General features: G+C 43.7%; 2 protein-coding genes and 1 non-coding gene across 7 annotated transcripts in view; 2 read left to right on the top strand and 1 right to left on the bottom strand.

The window, feature by feature from the left end:
- LOC148108461 (uncharacterized) overlaps nt 1-8,043 on the top strand; it is a 69,915-nt gene extending 61,872 nt beyond the window's left edge. For all 4 annotated transcript variants that reach the window (XR_015727606.1, XR_015727599.1, XM_087869776.1 and 1 more), the window contains one exon: nt 3,571-8,043. Coding sequence is in view for 2 of the 4 variants with exons in the window: in XM_087869776.1 (XP_087725902.1) it covers nt 3,571-3,641 (71 nt within the window). In the remaining 2 variants the exon portion in view is untranslated. The remainder of the gene's footprint in view (nt 1-3,570) is intronic.
- Nucleotides 8,044-13,857: 5,814 nt separating this feature from the next.
- LOC123787579 (U6 spliceosomal RNA) lies at nt 13,858-13,961 on the bottom strand. The gene has a single exon (XR_006778279.2). It is a non-coding gene; the product is annotated as a U6 spliceosomal RNA (small nuclear RNA).
- A 4,079-nt stretch (nt 13,962-18,040) lies between these two features.
- MALT1 (MALT1 paracaspase) overlaps nt 18,041-18,511 on the top strand; it is a 59,223-nt gene continuing 58,752 nt past the window's right edge. For both annotated transcript variants that reach the window (XM_045790188.2, XM_045790187.2), the window contains exon 1: nt 18,041-18,467. In XM_045790188.2, coding sequence (XP_045646144.1) covers nt 18,193-18,467 — 275 coding nt within the window. In that variant the 5' untranslated portion in view covers nt 18,041-18,192. The remainder of the gene's footprint in view (nt 18,468-18,511) is intronic.

The following is an 18,511-nucleotide window of genomic DNA, read 5'->3' as shown; positions in this document are numbered from 1 at the left end:
TGAGAGCCAGCCCGTGGAGGTCTTGTTTCTGGATGACTCTGCTCTTCTGTGGGGAGGGTACAAGCACCCTGTATTCAAACATCCATCCTGCCTGGTTCCTCAGCTTTCTTACCCGTTTCAGCCATACCCTTACCCCAGTCAATGGGTAACCATCAGAGCTTAATCAATGACACAGACTGTCAGTGGCGCATGTCACTGGCACCTCAGAGACTTCTCAAAGAGAGTTTATTTTATTAAGGGGACTGTGTGAGCACGCATTGCCAGGACAGTAAGACCTTGACCAGTAGGTCCAAATGCTTTCACTGGCTTCTGCTCCCCCTCTTGGCACTCTGTCCCCACCAGGCCCTTTTCTTCGTCCCCCCACCAACACACACACAACCCGAACACCCCATGTTAACCTCTCTTATTGCGTCTTTGCTGACCAGTCCTTCCACACCCTCCGAGGCTCAACTCGAGGGTCACCCTCCTGCTGGCAAGCTCCCGATCCAACATTCCTGTGCCTCCCTTCTCGGAACAGACAGGGCACTTTGAGTTCCTTGAATTCTTAAAACTCAGAGTGGTGAGGGTGGGGATTTTTTTAAACACTGGGCAGAAAGACCGCGCAAGGCTGTGCTTACCTCCTCCCTGCAAATCCACTCTGGCCCCGAGGAGGAGGGTGAAGCAGGCTCAGCCAACTCCATTCTGTTGCCGCCCCTGAGCGCTTGGTCTGTGCAGCTGCACTCACGCAGTCCTGGAGGCCTGAGGCCGTGGATCCATCCCCTTGTGGTTCCAGGAGGGCGCGATCCATGCCCCGCCTGGAACCGGCTCTGTTGTGGTTGTGCTAGACACACCTGTCTAGACTTACATCTGAGACGCATTTGACACTTCTTCCTCCTCCATTCCATTTCCAGCCTAACGGGAGCAGAGGAACCCTCTTTTCTAGAACATAACTGCAAGGGCCTTCACAATGACCTAATCCAGCTTCCTCTTTTTACCCAAATTACTCATTCCGACAAGCCCAGATTCAGACAGCGGAGCGGTGGGGAGTACAGAATAAGTCTGCTATGTTCTGAAAACTGCACCATTAAAATAAATGAATTCCTGATGATGAGCAAACCATCTGTACTGCTGCTGACGTAATCCTTACTTGTGCCACGTTGCTCCATTACCCACCGTCGGGCCAGCCCCTTTCACTGCAAATAAAATGTCTCAAACCCTAAAAGCCCTGAGGATTTCCTCATTTTGACTTTCCCCCCACACAGGAAAGCTGAAATACTATAACGACATTGCTTTCCATTTTTATCATTGACGTAACAACTTATTCCTTTACTTCACTCAAGTGTTGGAAACAATGATTAGTATCAACCCCTTGGTTTTCTCAGGGGGTTAACTCTCCCTCCAACCGGTCTATAAGCTTTATGAGAAACACCCGCTCACCCTACTGCTCCAGTACTTAGCTGGCAATGGCTCAAGCCATGGTCGTTGACTGAATGAATGGACGGGTCTTAGGTATTAGAGTTTTTTCGCGGCGGTGTATTGCTCATGCTCTCTCGAAGGACTAACTTCCTGAAAGGCAGGTAAAATCAACTACGGTTATTCTGGGAAGCCTAAGGAGGCCCAGCTCCAGCCCTGGGAAGGACTGAAAGTTGTGAAGTGTCATTCCCTAGATCTTTTCTTGCAATTCCATTTTCTCCCCCATTCCAATATTCCCTCTGCCCTTACCATGCAGTGTTGGGGGAGTCCTCCCCATAATCTTCATACCAGTATAGAAGGAGCGATGAGAACAAAACCTACAGTGTAGGGTATTTTCCTGTCATTCTATCTGGAGTTTACATTGACCTTAAAGCAGTTAGTTTTGAACTTCATTGTGCATCTGAATCTCCTGGGGCTCTTGTTCAAATGCAGGATTTAAGGGTCTATTCCCAGAGATTTGGACTAAGTGGGTCTGAGTTCAAGGACACAAATCTTCATTTTTAACAACAACCCCTCCCACGCACCCCATGCAAGTAGCCGGTGAACCACATGATGAAAATCATGAAGACACTGACGGACAATCAACCACATTTCACCACATCGTATAATTAGATTTAGCCCCATATTTCTCTGTTCTACTTTAGGCCAGAGTAGAAAAGTCTGTGATAAACTCATACCATTACAGAGTTAGGAATGTAATGCCTTAACTTTGGAGAATATTTGCATTTTAAAGAGAATGCCCAAAGAAGGCAAATGTTTACCTAAAAGACGTGAAACTCGAAGGGTCCACTTGGAGACATCACCGTTGTTGATGAAAATCAGCATTAAGGGGGGAAGGGGCAGTAAGAAGACACCGTCTTTAATGTTCAAGGTACTCCTGTACTTCTGAAGTAAGGGAGACCCTCAGTTACCTGGTTAGACAGTCTCTATCTCCTTAAGTTTGCTTATACAAAGCTATTTCAAGGGTGGGCTTCATAATCTATTGTTACGGCTTAGATCACTGGTAAGAATTAATTATGCACGAAAATATTAAACTCAACCCACTTTCATTAGCATATCTGCCCCTAGTTGGGTGGCCCTGGACACATTTTTATCTCCCTGAAACTCCTTTGGTAAATGAGAATGATTACAGCTTCATCCTTAGGTTGATGTGGCAATGAGTTACTTATGGAATGTTCCTAACACATTACTTGCTATATGGTAAGTGCCCGATAATTGTTAGTAATTGACACTGTGTAGGGGGAGCTGGGCACACAGACAAGCAGAAGACAGAACCTCTGCCCTCATACAGGCCTAGGGAGCCAAGATAGTATGCAGGAGGGACTCGCAGAGGGAAGAAAGGGGGAATGGGGTGAAGGATGCTTCAGGGCGGTAACATCTCAGGGGGGGTCTGAAAGATGACTAGGCACTTTGGGGAGAATGATAAGGGGTCTACAGAAGAACATTCTGACAGAAGTAACAGCTTGTACAAAGCGATGTGTGGAAAAGCTTGGCTTATTCAAAGGAACTGCAAAAGGAGTTTGGTAGAGCTGGACTACAGTTAGCAGGACAGCAGCAAGGATGGCCTCGTGGGCCTATGACCTGTGGGGTCACACTAGGCCTCTTGCTCACATTGGCCACATGTTTGGTTTAACATTCTGCTGTTGCCACCATGGAATTCTTAATTATTCCTGAACAAGGGGCCCTGCGCTTTTATTTTATGGTGGGCCTGCAAATTGTGGAGCTGGTCTCAGGAGCAGATATGATCTGTGCTTACCAGAAAATGTAAGTGTGGGATGATGAGCAAGTTACTCATGGGAAAGGAAATACAGGTAATTTTTGGAGGCTAATTCATGTAAAAATTAATGTTGGTCCCAGAAGGAATCTTGAGGATCATTCTCTCCAACCTTAGAACTCAGCAAGCAGTCAGATCTCTTCAACCATCCATACATGTGTACATCAGATGTCGGCCGATGGTGGAGAATGTCTTTTATCTTAGCTAAGAAAGTGTCAGATGTTTTACTCTTCCAGTGGTGACTCCTCCCTGAAAGTCTTTTGTGTACCCACTCCTGCCAGAATAAATAACTTGTTCTAGAATATTCTCATGGCATCCCTGTAAGTGAGTCTCATATTTTTCAGGTAAATGTCTAGAAATGGAATTGCTCGATCAAATGGTAAGTGCATTTTTTCATTTTGATATATATCATTAAATTGTTCTTCAAAGAGTTTACAAATTTACATTCTTCCCAACAATATATGAGATATCAGATTTGAAGCATAATCTAGTATCAGAATTTTTTATTTGCCAATTTAACAGTGGAATTAGCATTATTCTATTACTTAATTGCATATCTGTTATTTAAGAAGAGGTAAAGTATCTTCATTTATTCAAAAACCATTTGAATGATTTTTGTCTACAAATTGCCTGTTCATATTCTTTGCCCATCTTTCTGTTGATAATTCATCTTTTTAAGTTATCTTGTAAGAGTATTTTATGTTAAGAATGATACCCTTTGTCCTTAATATAGTTACCAGTTTGTCACTTGCATTTTTGTGTTATGTATGCTGTTTCTCCACAAACAAAATCTTCATTTGTATGTACACAAATTCACCAATCTTCTCTTTTAAGTCATCTGAGATTTTTCATATTCAGAAAGCCCTTCCTGCTCTGAATATAAAGACATCCTCCTGAATTCTCTTCTTGTATCTTTAGGGTTTCATTTTTTAAAAATATTATATAAAATGTTGATACAGTTGGAACTTGCTTGAGTGTGATGCATGAGTTAAGGGAACAATTTTTTCCCCATTTGTCTCAATATCCAACTAGTCAAAATCAAATTTTTCCCACTGATTCAAAATGCCGTCTTCATTGTAACTCAAGTTCTCATCTATTTTGGGTCTCTTTTACGGTCCTGTATTCTGTTCCATTGCTCTGCCTACCCATGTGTGACATAAAACTATTTTAGTATTTATGGGTTCTTTAATCTATTCTGATACTTGAAAAGGCTGGTTTCTTCTTCTTTTTTTTTTTAAATAACTTTTATTTTGTTATATTAGTCACCATACAGTACATCCCCAGTTTTTGATGCAATGTTCCATGATTCATTATTTGCGTATAACACCCAGTGCTCCATGCAATATGTGCCCTCCTTAATACCCATCACCAGCCTATCCCATTCCCCCACTCCCTTCCCGTCTGAAGCCCTCAGTTTGTTTCCCATTACTCTTGATTTTCAAAAACTTCCTGGTTGTTACCTATTTACTGCTCCATATGAACTTTATAATCATCCTATCTGGTCCCCTCCACCAAAACCCTGTTGGGGGAAATGATCAGATCTGACCCTCAGAAAGATCATTCTGGCTGCAGTGTGACGATGCATACATGGAGGAAGACCAGCAAGATGCCATTTTAGGGAGTTCGCAAGAGAGATGAGGGTTTTGGACCAGGATGGTGGCAGCAGAGACAGAAAGGAAAGAGGATCAAGGGCCAAGGAGAAATAAAAAGTGGCAGGACTTGGTGATGAATATGATTTGGCAGTTTCAGAAGAGGGAACTGGTTTTCTGGTCTTGCCTGGAGCAGCTCTGGGATTTAGTCCAGTTCTGTAAAGGCCCCAATCTGGATCAATCCAAGGATGCAGGGTTAGTTTCGGAGTTGCCCTGAAAATCAGGGTCCTCTGAGGAAAAGACATAGAGCTCTTCTGTAAGGAAATATCATGGGTTCAGACAAGACACCCCAAAGTGAATTGCCTCCCCCCCACCATGCCCTGTATCAGGAATACCAGACCAGCTTCGAAAGCATTTCACATGCTGTGGGGTGTACCCAAGTGGCAATAGTGTAGTCTAAGACATTCTGTCACATCACATCTGGGACCTGCAGATCCAACTTGGGGTTAGTGAAGAAAAAAAAAGTTCATAAGTTTTCCTTTCTTCATTTCCTTAAAAAGTTAAACATAATTACTCCTAGGTACATACCCAAAAGAATTGGAAGTGGGGAGTCCATGAGTTCCTTGCACAATAATGGTCATAGCAGCACTGTTCACAATATCCAAAGGTAGAAACAGCCCAAATGCCCATCATCAGATGCATACAATGGAATATTACTCAGCTTTCAGAAAGAGTAACATTCTGAAACACGCTACAGCACGGATGAAACTAGAAAGTGAAATAAGCTATAAAATAAAAGGACAAATATTGTATGATTCCACTTATATCAGGTACCTAGAATAGGCAAATTCATAGAAACAGGAAGTCAAATAGAGGTTGCCAGAGACCAGAGGGAAAGGGAGAAAGAGGGAGTTACTGTGTAACAGAGAGCTTCTGTTTGGGAGGATGAAAAAGTTCTGGGAATAGATAGATCGTAGCTATGGTTTGCACAGCACTGAGAACTTGATGCCACTGAATTGCACACTTAAAAATGGTTAAAATGGTAAATGTTATGTTATGTATATTTAACCAAATTAAAAAAGAACATTTTTCTAATGTTTTCTTTTCTTATGAAAGAACATGTCACCACTGAGACACACTACACTGGTGTGATTATGACTATAAATTGTATTAGCTCTCTGAGATCTAGGTATGACAGAGTAGGCAATACACTCACCCAAAACAATGCAAAATATTTTGGGAAACAAACTATATAGCCCACATCTCCGGAAATCCCCTCCCAAGTAGCTAACCACAAAGGGAGGAAACATAACAGGGTGAAACCAAAAGTTTGCAGCCAAATCTCAAGAGTCCACGTTATTTCATTCGATACTAGGCAAGCGCAATGCAAGTGTGCACTCAGGAATGATGGGATTGGAGCATTAAAGCTTTCTTTGCCTTAGTCTTTCTTTACCCCATATTTTAGGGATACAATTGTCCCCAAATATCTTTTGAAGCAAATAGGTCTAAAGCATTCAGTTACACAGAAGATACTTCAAACTCACTGGACAAATAACCTGAATATTAAGTCACCAGAATCAGGCAGTATCTATTGACGAGCTCTGAAGACAGTTGGGAATGAAGCTGAGTTACTGTTGGTCAAACTGATGTTACAAATGACCTCAGGCTCGGGGCGCCTGGGTGGCTCAGTCGAGTGGGTTAAGTATCTGCCTTCAGCTCAGGTCATGATCTCTGGGTCCTGGGGTCCAGCCCCGCATCGGGCTCCCCGCTCAGCGGGGAGTCTCCTTCTCCCTCTGCCACTCCTCCCTGCTTGTGTGCTTTCTCTCTCTCTCTCTCTCTCTCAAATAAATAAATAAGATCTTTAAAACAAAACAGCAACATCAAAAATGACCTCAGGCTAGAGGCTATTGAGCTGAGTACTACTTCCACACGCACAAATTATTTCTTCCAGAGATACTGTTAGTGGAATCTGTCATAAGGTGTAGGAACATCTAAATGGAGCTGTAAGCAATCCATAGAGTGAACAGTAACATGCTGCCCAGAAAAAGAAAAGCATAATTCATTCATATTGTGCAAATAAGTGGATATGAGTTACTGACAATGATAAAGTTCTTTGGCAGAAATTTTCTAGAAGCAAGTTTTTCTAAACACATAGTTTTCACAAGGTTAAAGAATGTGTAAAGGTTCAGTGTGGGCTCAGTGGTAGTCAGTGAATCCTCAGTCATTGCTGATAGCAATCAAAAGTGTACAGCCACTTTGGAAGAGTTTGGTGGTTTCTTACAAAACTAAACAAACCCTTAACCATACAACCTCACAATCACGATGCTTGGCATATACCCAAAGGAGTTGAAAACTTGTGTCCACACAAAAACCTGCCCACAGGTGTTTACAGGAGCTTAATTTATCATTGTCAAAACTTGGAAACAAGCAAGATGTCCTTCCATAGGCAAGTGGATAAATACACTGTAGGACATCCGGACAATGGATTATTATTCAGCACTAAAAAAGAAACAAGCTATCAACCATGGAAAGACGTGGAAGGACCTTAAATGTATATTACTGAGTGAAAGAAGCCAATATGAAAACACCACATACTGTATGATTCCAATGATATGACATTCTGGGAAAGGCAAAATTACGGGGACAGAAAAAAAAAATCCACAGTTGCCAGAGATGAATAGGTGGAACATGCAGGATTTTTAAGAGCAGTGAAAATACTCTGTATCATATTATAATGATGGATAGATGTCATTATACATTTGTCTAAACCCATAGAATGTATAGCACCAAGAGTAAATTTTAAGGTAAACTATGGACTTCGGGTGCTTATGATGTGACAAGTAGATTCATCAATTCTAACACATGCATCATTCTGGTGAGTGATGCTGATAATGGGGAAAGCTATATATGTGTGGGGACACGGGGTATGCAGGAAATCTGTATTTTCTTGTAAAATCTCAGTTTTGTTGTAAACCTAAAACTGCTCTTAAAATATGACTTTAAAAATAGTATGAATCGATCATGTATCCACTTAGAAAATAAAGTAAAATAGGGGCGCCTGGGTGGCTCAGTCGGTTGAGCATCCAACTCTTGGTTTTGGTTGGGGTCATGATCTCAGGGTCCTGGGATCAAGCCTCGTGTCTGGCTCCGTGCTTGGAGGGGAGTCTGCTGGTGGATTCTCTTTCTCTCCTTCTCCCTCTGCACGCACATGCACTCACTCTCGCTCTCTCTCAAATAAATCAATAAATAAAATCTTTGAAAGTAAAATAATTAAGAACCTTACAAGGTGTTTTGTTAAATCACCTACAGAAAGATGTTGTGAATTGAGACATAGTACCTGGAGACAGATCGGCTTCGGCAATGAAGGGGATCAGAATATGCCCCACCAAAATACGTCGCTTTGGTGTAATGATTATTTTAAGCTGAAGACATCTTTGGGACTCAGGAGATGGGGGGAGGGGGTCCGGCTCTGGGAGCTTCCCTTATCTGACTAAAGCAGCAATTTCTGGGAAATCAGGCTGCCATACATTCCTATTCAGAGTTGATCTACTCTGAGAAGGGAGAACAAGAATAAAACCTACCCCAAATCCCTTTTCCAGGGCAGTTTTGTGACCCTGAAGATGGAAAGACCTCTCGTACCTGTATAGACAAACGTTATCACAAACCTTCTTACCCTCATCTTTTTTCCTAAAACCCATTTGCCTTTCCTAAAGGAACCTATTTTAAAAGTTACAAATCTTTTCTAAGAGTGACTTACTCAACATTTTTGATGCTAACATTTTCTCCCATTTTCATATTGTTTCTACTGTAAATAAAAAAAGAGATGTAAAAAAAAAAAAAACCATTTGTTCTGCCCATAAAAAGACTTTTCTTCCCCCCTCCCTTTCTTCTATTAAATTAGGTATATAATCCTTTAACTCCAACCATTTAAGAAGCCAGCAGCTTCCTATGATGGTTCTCTTGTGCATACAAAATAAACCTTTTCTGCTGTTCATCTGTCTTTTATCAGTGTAATTTGCAGGCCCCAATTACTGAACGTAGGAGGGTAGAAGAAACTTTTTTTTCCCCTCCCCTACTGCAAAAAGGGGAATTTGTTGGCTCAGCCAACTGAACTGCAGAACAGGTAGCTATGAGCCAGGCTCAGGGATGACCACCACCAGGGACTGGAGCACCACCCATCCTTTCTCCACTTCTCATTTCTCCTTCTCAGTGTACCAGTCACTTTTTCCTGCCACATCACTGGCTTCTTCCACACAGCCCGCGGGGACATGGCCACCAAACAGCTCAGATTTATAACTCCCAGTTTTGCCACCTGACACAGCCTGAGACCCTCTTCATCTGGTTGAAGGTCAGAAATTCCCAGGACTGGCCCAGCTTGGAGAACATGCCTACTTCCAGCCAATCACTGAGTTAAAGAAACAGACTGGTAAGAAACTGGAGGCTCCCACTGAACCACACATTGAGAAGCAGTATTTCTGAGATGGGAGTTCTACTCTAGGCAGACAAAACAGTAACCACCCACTGAATTGTGCTTCCAAACAGCATTGTGAAGACCTCGGAAACAGCGGCCTCACAGGGCGCCCTTGGCATTCTGAATCCTCAGTTTCTCGGGCATCCTGAATCCCTGGATTTCTCTGCTGATCAGTTAGCAGGAGTGAGTGGGGAGCTACAGAATCCTACCACGAATCCCAGTCAGTCCATCTGGAGTCTTTTTTTAGCTTGTCAACAGTGCTCAACTCCCAGAGAGCTGGACCCTTCTTGAGTCTATCTTGCTTGTAATCAGAGGATTTCTGGGACAATGTTGGCCAATACTCTAGATTCCCATCTTCTCTAGTATATAGCTCCTAAGTTTTCCCCCCAATCTGTACTCCCTTGATTCCGTGTCCTTTGTCTTAGAAACCCAGACCTCCAACTAAACTGTGCCGTGCTCCTTTGGAGTGGACCTTGGATTACACATTATCAAATGATGATAATGGGGAGGGGGTGAAGATCAGCCCTTGTTGCCCCACTCTCGGCCCACTGCCAGCTCTGTCTTCATCTGTCCTCTCGGCTTGGTTCCCCTGCTGCTGAGACCTATCCTGCACTGTTGCCCACAAAAGAACGTAAGAGAAGTGTCTTTACACTTGTGAAGACTGTGTGACATGCCCTTCAAAGCTTCAGGGAGATAAATTTAGATGTAAAACAGGAAGTAAATCTCTATGTGGCTGAGAGTGATCTAAGGGAACTTACTGCCTCAAGATATTTTAAAGCCAAGGTGTGGGGGAGTAGTTCTTAAACATTCAGGTGGATCAGAATCACCTGGAAGGCTGGTACGCTACATATTGTTGATCCCTTCCCAGAGTTTCTATTTAGTAGGTTTGGGGTGGGGCCTGAGAATTTACATTTCTAAAAAGGTGATGCTGTGGGTCCAAGGACCACATTTTGAGAACTACTATGTAGAGGTTCAAGAAGTGGCAGAAAACCTCTCTAGGTCACAGGGCTCTCATCTGACAGTGAAGGTTTTGGGCTAGGTCAGCCAAAATGCTCTTTGGGACTGAAACCCGTGCTTACTGTATTAAACAGGTAACTACATGTGTACTTGTGTCAAGCTTTTCTCATTACCATGAAAGAATTATTGACTACCTATATTAAGATACCATAGGGATGCCTGGGTTAAGCCTCTGCCTTCAGCTCAGGTCAAGATCCCAGAGTCCTGGGATCCAGCCGTGCATCAGGCTGCTTACTCAGCAGGGAGCCTGCTTCTCCCTCTGCCTGCTGCTCCCCCTGCTGTGCTCTCTCTTTCTCTCTCTGACAAATAAGTAAAATCTTAAAAGAAAAAAAAATACCATAAAAACTTCCAGGAGCTTAAAAGCTCTGATCCAGTTACAACAAAACCCCATTAAATAAAATTCATTACTGTCACTTATGAAAAACTTATAGAATATTTTAAATAAATGCCCTTTTATTCATAATGTCAACTAGCCTCCTACAAAAATGTTTCAAAGAAAAGTTTTCACTGAAACGGCTTTACAGAACAAATTATTATTAGCATATAAGGCTTAGCATATAACTAATGTTTAAAGGCCTTAAATATGATTTAAGCTATTGGTCAACTAAACATGTACTTCTCCTCCCCTTTCCTCTAACAAATAAATATTACTTGCATTTTAATTTAATACTGTGTCCATCCTCCTGAAATAGCCATGCTTGTTCACAGCATCTAATTTTAGCAAATAACTAATATGGTACAACTTGAACTGTCAGTCATTTAAATATTGCCCCTCTGCCCCACACAAATAAATTGTATTTACATGATAATTTGCTTAACTCAATCCTGGAGCAGCTGCAATTACCCTCCTTGGCTGGTCTTTGATCACTTGCTTTCCTCCCTCTGGGACCTAATGCCTTTCTACTCAGAACCTTAGGATTGAAGGGGACTTAGTGTCTAGTGCACTCCCCTCATCTGACCCACCAAATGTGTCTTCAAGGTACCACACCAAGGAATTCCCAGACTCAGAAGGGACAGCCTAAGCAATCAGGAGATTTGAGTCAGTCACTAGCACCTTGTGAAAGTCTGCTGAGGTCCTCCATCTGTCACCCCAGAAAACAGAACAGGTTACCTTTGGAGGCATGGAGTAGGGCCAGCACAAACGTATTTAACCAGCTTTCTACCAGAGCGTGTTCACATGCAAAGGTTAACGTCAGTAACTGGGAATGGTCACAGTTGCCACATTTTTTAAAACGTATAAACTATATTCTTATTATCCAGGAAATAATCATGCCTTCATTGCTCAGATTCCTTTAACTCTCTGGGTCCACCATTCCTAATCCTAGAAGTTTATTTCTCTTTGTTCCTGGCCCATCTCTAGGCCTTTGATAAGTCTCTGGAAAACTAATGAGCTTCGATACATTAATACAGAAGTCCTAAGGTTCAACGTATTGCTCTGCCACATTTTCCTGTTTATATAATTTATCTTCTCAACAAGATCACGGGTTCCTAGAAAACACAGGTGCTGTGTCTGAAGGGATAGCCAGGATCTGGAACCCAAGTCCCCTTTCCGGTGTTGGGTTGGTTTCCAAGGGCCATATATATGGAAGAGAGGAATGTTATATAGGGGACATTAAAGGCACTTAAACCACTACTGGGTAAGTGATCAGCCAAAATCCTTATGGTGAGTCTCTACCATGATGAAAGGACACAGATTAATGGGGAACCACTACTTTACCTCAAAGTCTAGAGCAGAACTGGCCTCATCTGCTCTCTCCCTACTTCCTATCTTAGGGGCCACCCTGATCCCACATTGCCTTTCAGCTGCATGACTAAGTCCCCACCCTACCCCTGGTCTAGTTGGCCTTGTTTCCAAGGACCTAGGACTGGAGTAAGGCATTCCCAAACAAGATAGCAGGATACAATGGGACCTAATAAACAGAATGAGCCAATAATTATACAGAAGAACAGAAATACAAATACCACAGAAGATAAAAGTGACAAAAGACTGGCTGAAGGTAAGTCAGGATCCCTCAGAGCGCGGTCTACGTCTGCCATCTGAATGTTCTTTTAAGACAAGCCGGCCGGTTTTTCCTGCACCAGCAATATAGCCCCTCGATTGGGGTACTCTTATCAGACCTGACTCTTTAGGATCCCGGTTGAGCAGGTCAGCTCTGAGCCCCTCCTGGGGAGGAAGGGGAACTCAAAGGGGGACAGGGGAGTAGGATGGGGAGCACTGCCCGTGTTAGAAACTGTTAAGAGACAGATGCCCATAAGAAGAATAAAGAGACTTTCTCTCTATAAGAGTGAGCCTAATAGATACCTTCACCCTTTTCTCCTGGGCCCTCTACTGGTCTTCTCCCATTTTTAACATTCTTACTCTGGAGGGAAAGAGAAGGAATCAAATGGCCTTTGGCCCTTCGACTCTCATCAGAAATCCCCCCTGCACTCTGCCCCTGATTTCATCACTGACATAGAGAAATACTGGTTCCCCCAAGGTGGAATGAAAGGCCAGAGATCCTGGGGTGTCCCCAGAGCAAAGGTCCTCGCCTTAGTTTGCATATTAGAATCAGATGGGGAATTCAGAAAAAATCGCAGTGACCAGGCAGGATCCTCAAGCCAGTTAAATAAGAATCCTGGACGTAAGATCAGATATCAGTGTATTTTAAAACTCCCCAAATGGTTCTAAGTAGAGTCAAGCCTGAGCCTCACTGCCCTGGAGATTAAGTATCCCTTCTTAAGCCTGACTGTACATTAGAATACTCTGAGGGATACATTAAAAGCTATTATTGCCCCATCTGAGACCAATTAAAATTAGAGTTTCTGAGGACTACAGCCCAGGTATCAGTATGTTTTTCAGGTTTCTTGGGTGATTCTTTGTGTATGTGTATGTGGTGAACTATATATAACATAAAATTTACCATTTTTGCCATTTTTAAGCACATAATTCAGTGGCGTGAAGTACATTCACAATGCTGTGTGCTATCCATTTCCAGAACTTTTTCATTATGCCAAACAAAAAGTGCATCCATTAAACAATAATTCCCCATTCCCTCCTCCCCTGCAAGCCGTGGTAACCTCTATTCTACCTTCTGCCTCTAGGAATTTGTCTTTTTTAGGTACTTCATATAATTGGGATCATACAGTATTTGTCCCTTTGTGACTGGTTTATTTCACTTAGCGTAATGCTTTCTACGTGCATCCATGTTGTAAACGTGTGTCAGCATTTCCTTCCTTTTTAAGGCTGAATAACACTGCATTGCGTGTACATACCACATTTTGTGTATCCATTCATTTGTTAGTGGACATTTGGGCTGTCCAGCTTTTGGCTACTGTGAATAATGAGGCTATGAATATTGGTGTACAAGGATCTGTTTCAGTGCCTGCTTTCAATTCTTTTAGCTATATACCCAGCAGTGGGATTGCTGGGTCATATGGTAATTCTATGTCTAATGTTTTCCCATTTCATTGAGATGTAATTGATGTACAGCATAATGATGTGACTTACATATATCATGAAGTGATTATCACAACAGTTTAGTTAACATCCATCATCTCCTACAGATACAAAAAAGATATATATGAAATGCTTCACAAATTCGCTGTCATCCTTGCTCAGGGGGCATGTTAATCTTCTTTGTATCATCCCAATTTTAGTATATGTGCTGTCAAAGTGCACATTTAACTTTTTCATGAACTGCTATGCTCTCATATGATTCTCTTTTTTTTTAAAGATATATTTATTTTAGAAAGAGAGAGAGCACAAGTGTGGGGTGGGGGAGCAGAGGGAAAGGGAGAGAATCTCAAGCAGACTCCCTGCTGAACGTGGAGCCTGCACAGGGCTGGAACCCACGACTCTTAAGATCATGACCTGAGTCGAAATCAAGAGTAGGATGCCCAACCAACTGAGCCACCTAGACATCCCACCCTCATGTGATTCTTAAGTAAAGCCAAAGATGAGGAACACTGGTGTTTCTCCTACATCCTAAGAGAGTACTGATTGGTAGTTGGTAAACATTATTGAGTGACTTCCTTCATTAATTGTATTGTAGCCCAATGCAGTTGTTTTTGTCACAAAGTCTGAACACTACCAGATGGATGGATCAATAGTAGTCTTTTGAAACCCCAACGAAGTGTCTCCTGCCCATGAGAAATAGCACCTCAATTGCAGTTCCCACCTTCAGCTGAATGTGTCCCCAGTGATTTGTTAGTAATGATCATTTAAGTATCAGAGTTTCTGAATGATTTGCTTTGTAGATACTAAATTAGACCTGTTTCAAGACTTTTCCTATCACAATGCCATATCTATCATGATACCTAAAATTATTTCTGTCATCAGACCAGTGCTTGATATGTTTTCTGGAATCGGAATAAAGGTGGTGATAACGATGTGACTGTGTTGCTCATGAACGTCTTCCATCTCATACAGCACTGTTAAACTATCTTTTGAGAATCTCCTGGGAGCTCAAGGGCAAAGGCATGAACAGGTGGCACAGACGATTCTTAGGGCAGTGAAGATACCATCTTTATAACACCATAATGGTGGACACCTGTTCGTATACGTTTGTCTGAACCCACAGAATGTACCACACCAAGAGTGAACCCTAATGTAAACCATGGACTTGGGGTGGTTATGTGTCAGTGGAGGTTCATTAGTTGTAACACGTGTACCACTCTGCCGCAGGATGTTGATAATGGGGGAGGTTGTGCATGTGTGGGAGCAGAGGGTATAGGGGATCTCCCCCTGTATCTTCCCCTTAATTTTGCCATGAGTCTAAAACTGTGCCCGCCCCATAAAAAAGCTTTAATAAAAACTACCTTTTAACAGTATTTGGCACAGAGCCTGGCGCAAGGTAGGCACCAGTATATATTTGCTAATGACTGAATGAATGAGTGAATAAATGAACGAATTTAGACAAGTAAATGTAGTTTGCTATGGATGATGCATTATGATGGAAAAGTATGGAATACTATTACAAGACTTAATTACTATTCCAAAGTTGAAATCAAAATGGGGAAACGCCCCTAAGCCTTTGGGAGATGGCAGCAAGAAGGGGCTGCAGTGGATGTGGAGAGCGTTGTGTCTGAGGGTACACTGAGTGGCCTCAAAACGGAGCTGAGTCAGAGGTCGTGAAGGGTGCTGGCATGGAATAAGGGTGAAAGACAAGGGATACCACTTAAGTCACAAAAACTCCTCCTTCCTTCCTCTCTGTTGTATACCAATCCCAGGACCTGCGGGTTTTCTCTTGCACTAGGCCTCTGAAAACCTATCCAGATATGAAATAACATGTTGTTCTGGCATTTTTAGTTGAAGTACCATCTAGAGTCAAATTGTATAAAGGAAGAGAAATCTATGAGTCAGTTTCCAGATTTGTATTTTGAAGATTACATCAATGGATTCCCATTGAAAGAAACCACAAGCTTCTTGCAGACTGTCTGGATTCACAAAGACCTATGTCACTTTCAACTAATGAGGAAGAACTCCCAAGTATATCATTTAAAGATACACATGAACTTTTCAGGTGCATTTAAAAGCCAGATCTCCCTTCTCAATTTTTCTCCTATCTGTGTATGATTGTAATGGTTGGGATAGGAAAGGAAGCTGAATTACTGTTTATTATTTTGTTCCCAAAATTAATCTGGCAATTTTGAGAGTACTAATATACCTTACCTCTACTTCTCCCAGACACTTTTATATGTATACATTATTATCTCTCATTTAATTCTCATAATATCATTTGAAGCAAGTACTACACCTTCTGCTTTTTACAGATGTAGAAATTGAAGCTGAGACGTTAAGTAACTTGCCTAAAATCATGTTTCTAATAAGAGGCAGCATCAAAATTCAAATTCAGGGCTAATGCTAAAGGTCATAATTTTCCCTATTAAACCAGTATGCCCCTTAAGAGAACCACAGGGGGTGAAATGACATTAAAAAATATTAGTATTTGATTAAGAGGAGAAAAAGGCCAATCATAAAATATAATGTCAGTCCATGGTAGAGGTTGGAGGGTGGTGGGTGGGGTGACTGAATACGTTATAAAACTGCAAGGTAAGAGGCACCTGGCCGTCTCAGTTGGTAGAGAATGAGACTTTTGATCTCCAGGTCATGAGTTCAAGCCCCACACCTGGGATAGAGTCTACTTAAAAAAAATAAATAAATAAAATTGCAAGGTGGAAAACAGGACCCAAACTAGAGTGAAATGACAGAGGCAGTCCTACTGGCAGGAGAGGAGAAGCTGAGGAGGAGATGGGATGGGATGGACACCATTAGTATCTAGCTGAGCTGTATTGGGCAAAGATCAAATTGGGAAGGATTCTCCCAGGGTAAATAAGATAGATGTGCATTTTAACCCTTAGGCACATATGAGAAGCTGCATTAAGCAACACCTTGCACATAGCAGACTTAGAAAAAAGAAGTCTGTTTGGGGCGCCTGGGTAGCGCAGTCGTTAAGCGTCTGCCTTCGGCTCAGGGCGTGATCCTGGCATTCCGGTATCGAGTCCCACATCGGGCTCCTCCGCGGGGAGCCTGCTTCTTCCTCTCCCACTCCCCCTGTGTTCCCTCTCTCTCTGGCTGTCTGTCACATAAATAAAATAAAAAATCTTAAAAAAAAAAAAAAAGAAAAGAAAAAAGAAGTCTTTAATCTTAATTTTAAAAGACTAGTCAACTAATAAACACTAGATCAATAAAAACTAGACCTGATTTCCATAATTGGCACATGCAGCTAATAGACTCTCATATATGTTCAATGACTAAGAACAAAACAGGAAGACACCAGAAGTGATTGGGAAAGGTTTACCAAGTCAAACTGAGTATGAAACAAGCTTTTCCATTTCTAGGGATAATAGCTAGCGTTTGTCATCTACGTGACAAGCACAATTACATGCTTTACTTACATCGACTCCCTTAATTCTGGTAACAACTCTATACATACTACTATATTTTCAGTCCCATGATAACAGATGAGGCAGAGAATTAAGTAACTTAGTCAAGGCCATAAAACTAGAATCCAGCAGATCTTTCTGGATCTAAAGGTCGTGCCATTATACCGCATTCTGAACTTTGCACTTAACAACATGAAAAAGTATAGCGATTGCTTGTGCTGAGAGTACCTGACTGGTCACATTCCATAAGTTGCTTGCTTTTGCCCCAAACTACTCTATAGTTTTCAATGGGTGGCAGTGTGACTCGGAGGAAACCAGGCAATTCCTGCTAAAAACAATCATTTCCAAGATCTTCCGCCCAGTTAAAAAAAAAAAAAAAGTCTAGGCACAGATTTCGAGCAAATTTCCATTAGGTATCTGATGTCTAGGAACCACTTCCCTTGGCAATGCCGTACACATCAAACCCTAAAACGAGGAAGCCTCGGCTGAGGTTGCCCAACGCGGGTGCTGGCACACGCAAGTCACTGAGTCAGCTCAGCGCGGCGGGGGGCCGGCGATGGAGAGCCGCGAGCTCCGGTCTCCGGCGTGAGGCAATCCTCCTCCCACGGTCTCGGGAAGCCCCGACGCCGCAGGCATCCTAGCCGATTTGGAGCCGCCCGGGCGTAGCTCCTCCACCGCTTCCTCCACCAGCTGCAACCACCCAACCCTTCCTGCTCAGCCCAGACTCCACCTCCCCGGCTCCGAAACGCGCGCCTCCGCGAGTGGGCGACGGCAGCGGGGAAAGGGAAGGAGACGCGCGGCCCCGCCGGACGCCCCGCCCCACCAGAGGCCCCGCCCCCTCGGCGCAGCAGGCGCGGCCCGCCCGCCCGGCTCCCCCAAGCAAACCTGTCTCGGCTGGGCGGGGAGCGGAGCTTCCTCCTCAGAGTGCGGTGCAGTGTCGCCGGATTTGTCCTTCCGCCCCTGCCTCCGCGGCGCCGGGGCGAACGAGGGGGCGAGCGGAAGGTGCGCTGGAGCCGAGGCCAGCGATGCGGCCGGGGGGAGCCGCGCAAGTCGCGGGGTCGCCGGCGTCGGACGGGTCTCTGTGCGGGGAGCTGCTGCAGGCCCCGCCGCCCCCGGCCTTGCAGCCGCCTCCGGCCGCGCCGTCGGGGCCGCCGCTCCCCGCTCCGGCCGGCGCGACCCTCAAATGCCTTCCGGAGCCGCTGCTGCGGAGACTCAGCGGGACCCTGGACCGAGCGCCCGAGGGCCGGGGCTGGAGGAGGCTGGCCGAGGTGGCGGGGAGTCGGGGGCGCCTCCGGCTGAGGTGAGGGACGGGGGCGCGGGGAGGGGGGAGGCGTGGGGGGGCGG

Source organism: Ursus americanus, chromosome 19 (assembly GCF_024610735.1).
Source record: "Ursus americanus isolate L20-20 chromosome 19, mUrsAme1.1.p, whole genome shotgun sequence".
Taxonomy (NCBI): Eukaryota; Metazoa; Chordata; class Mammalia; order Carnivora; family Ursidae; genus Ursus; species Ursus americanus.
This window is presented reverse-complemented; position numbering and strand designations above follow the sequence as displayed.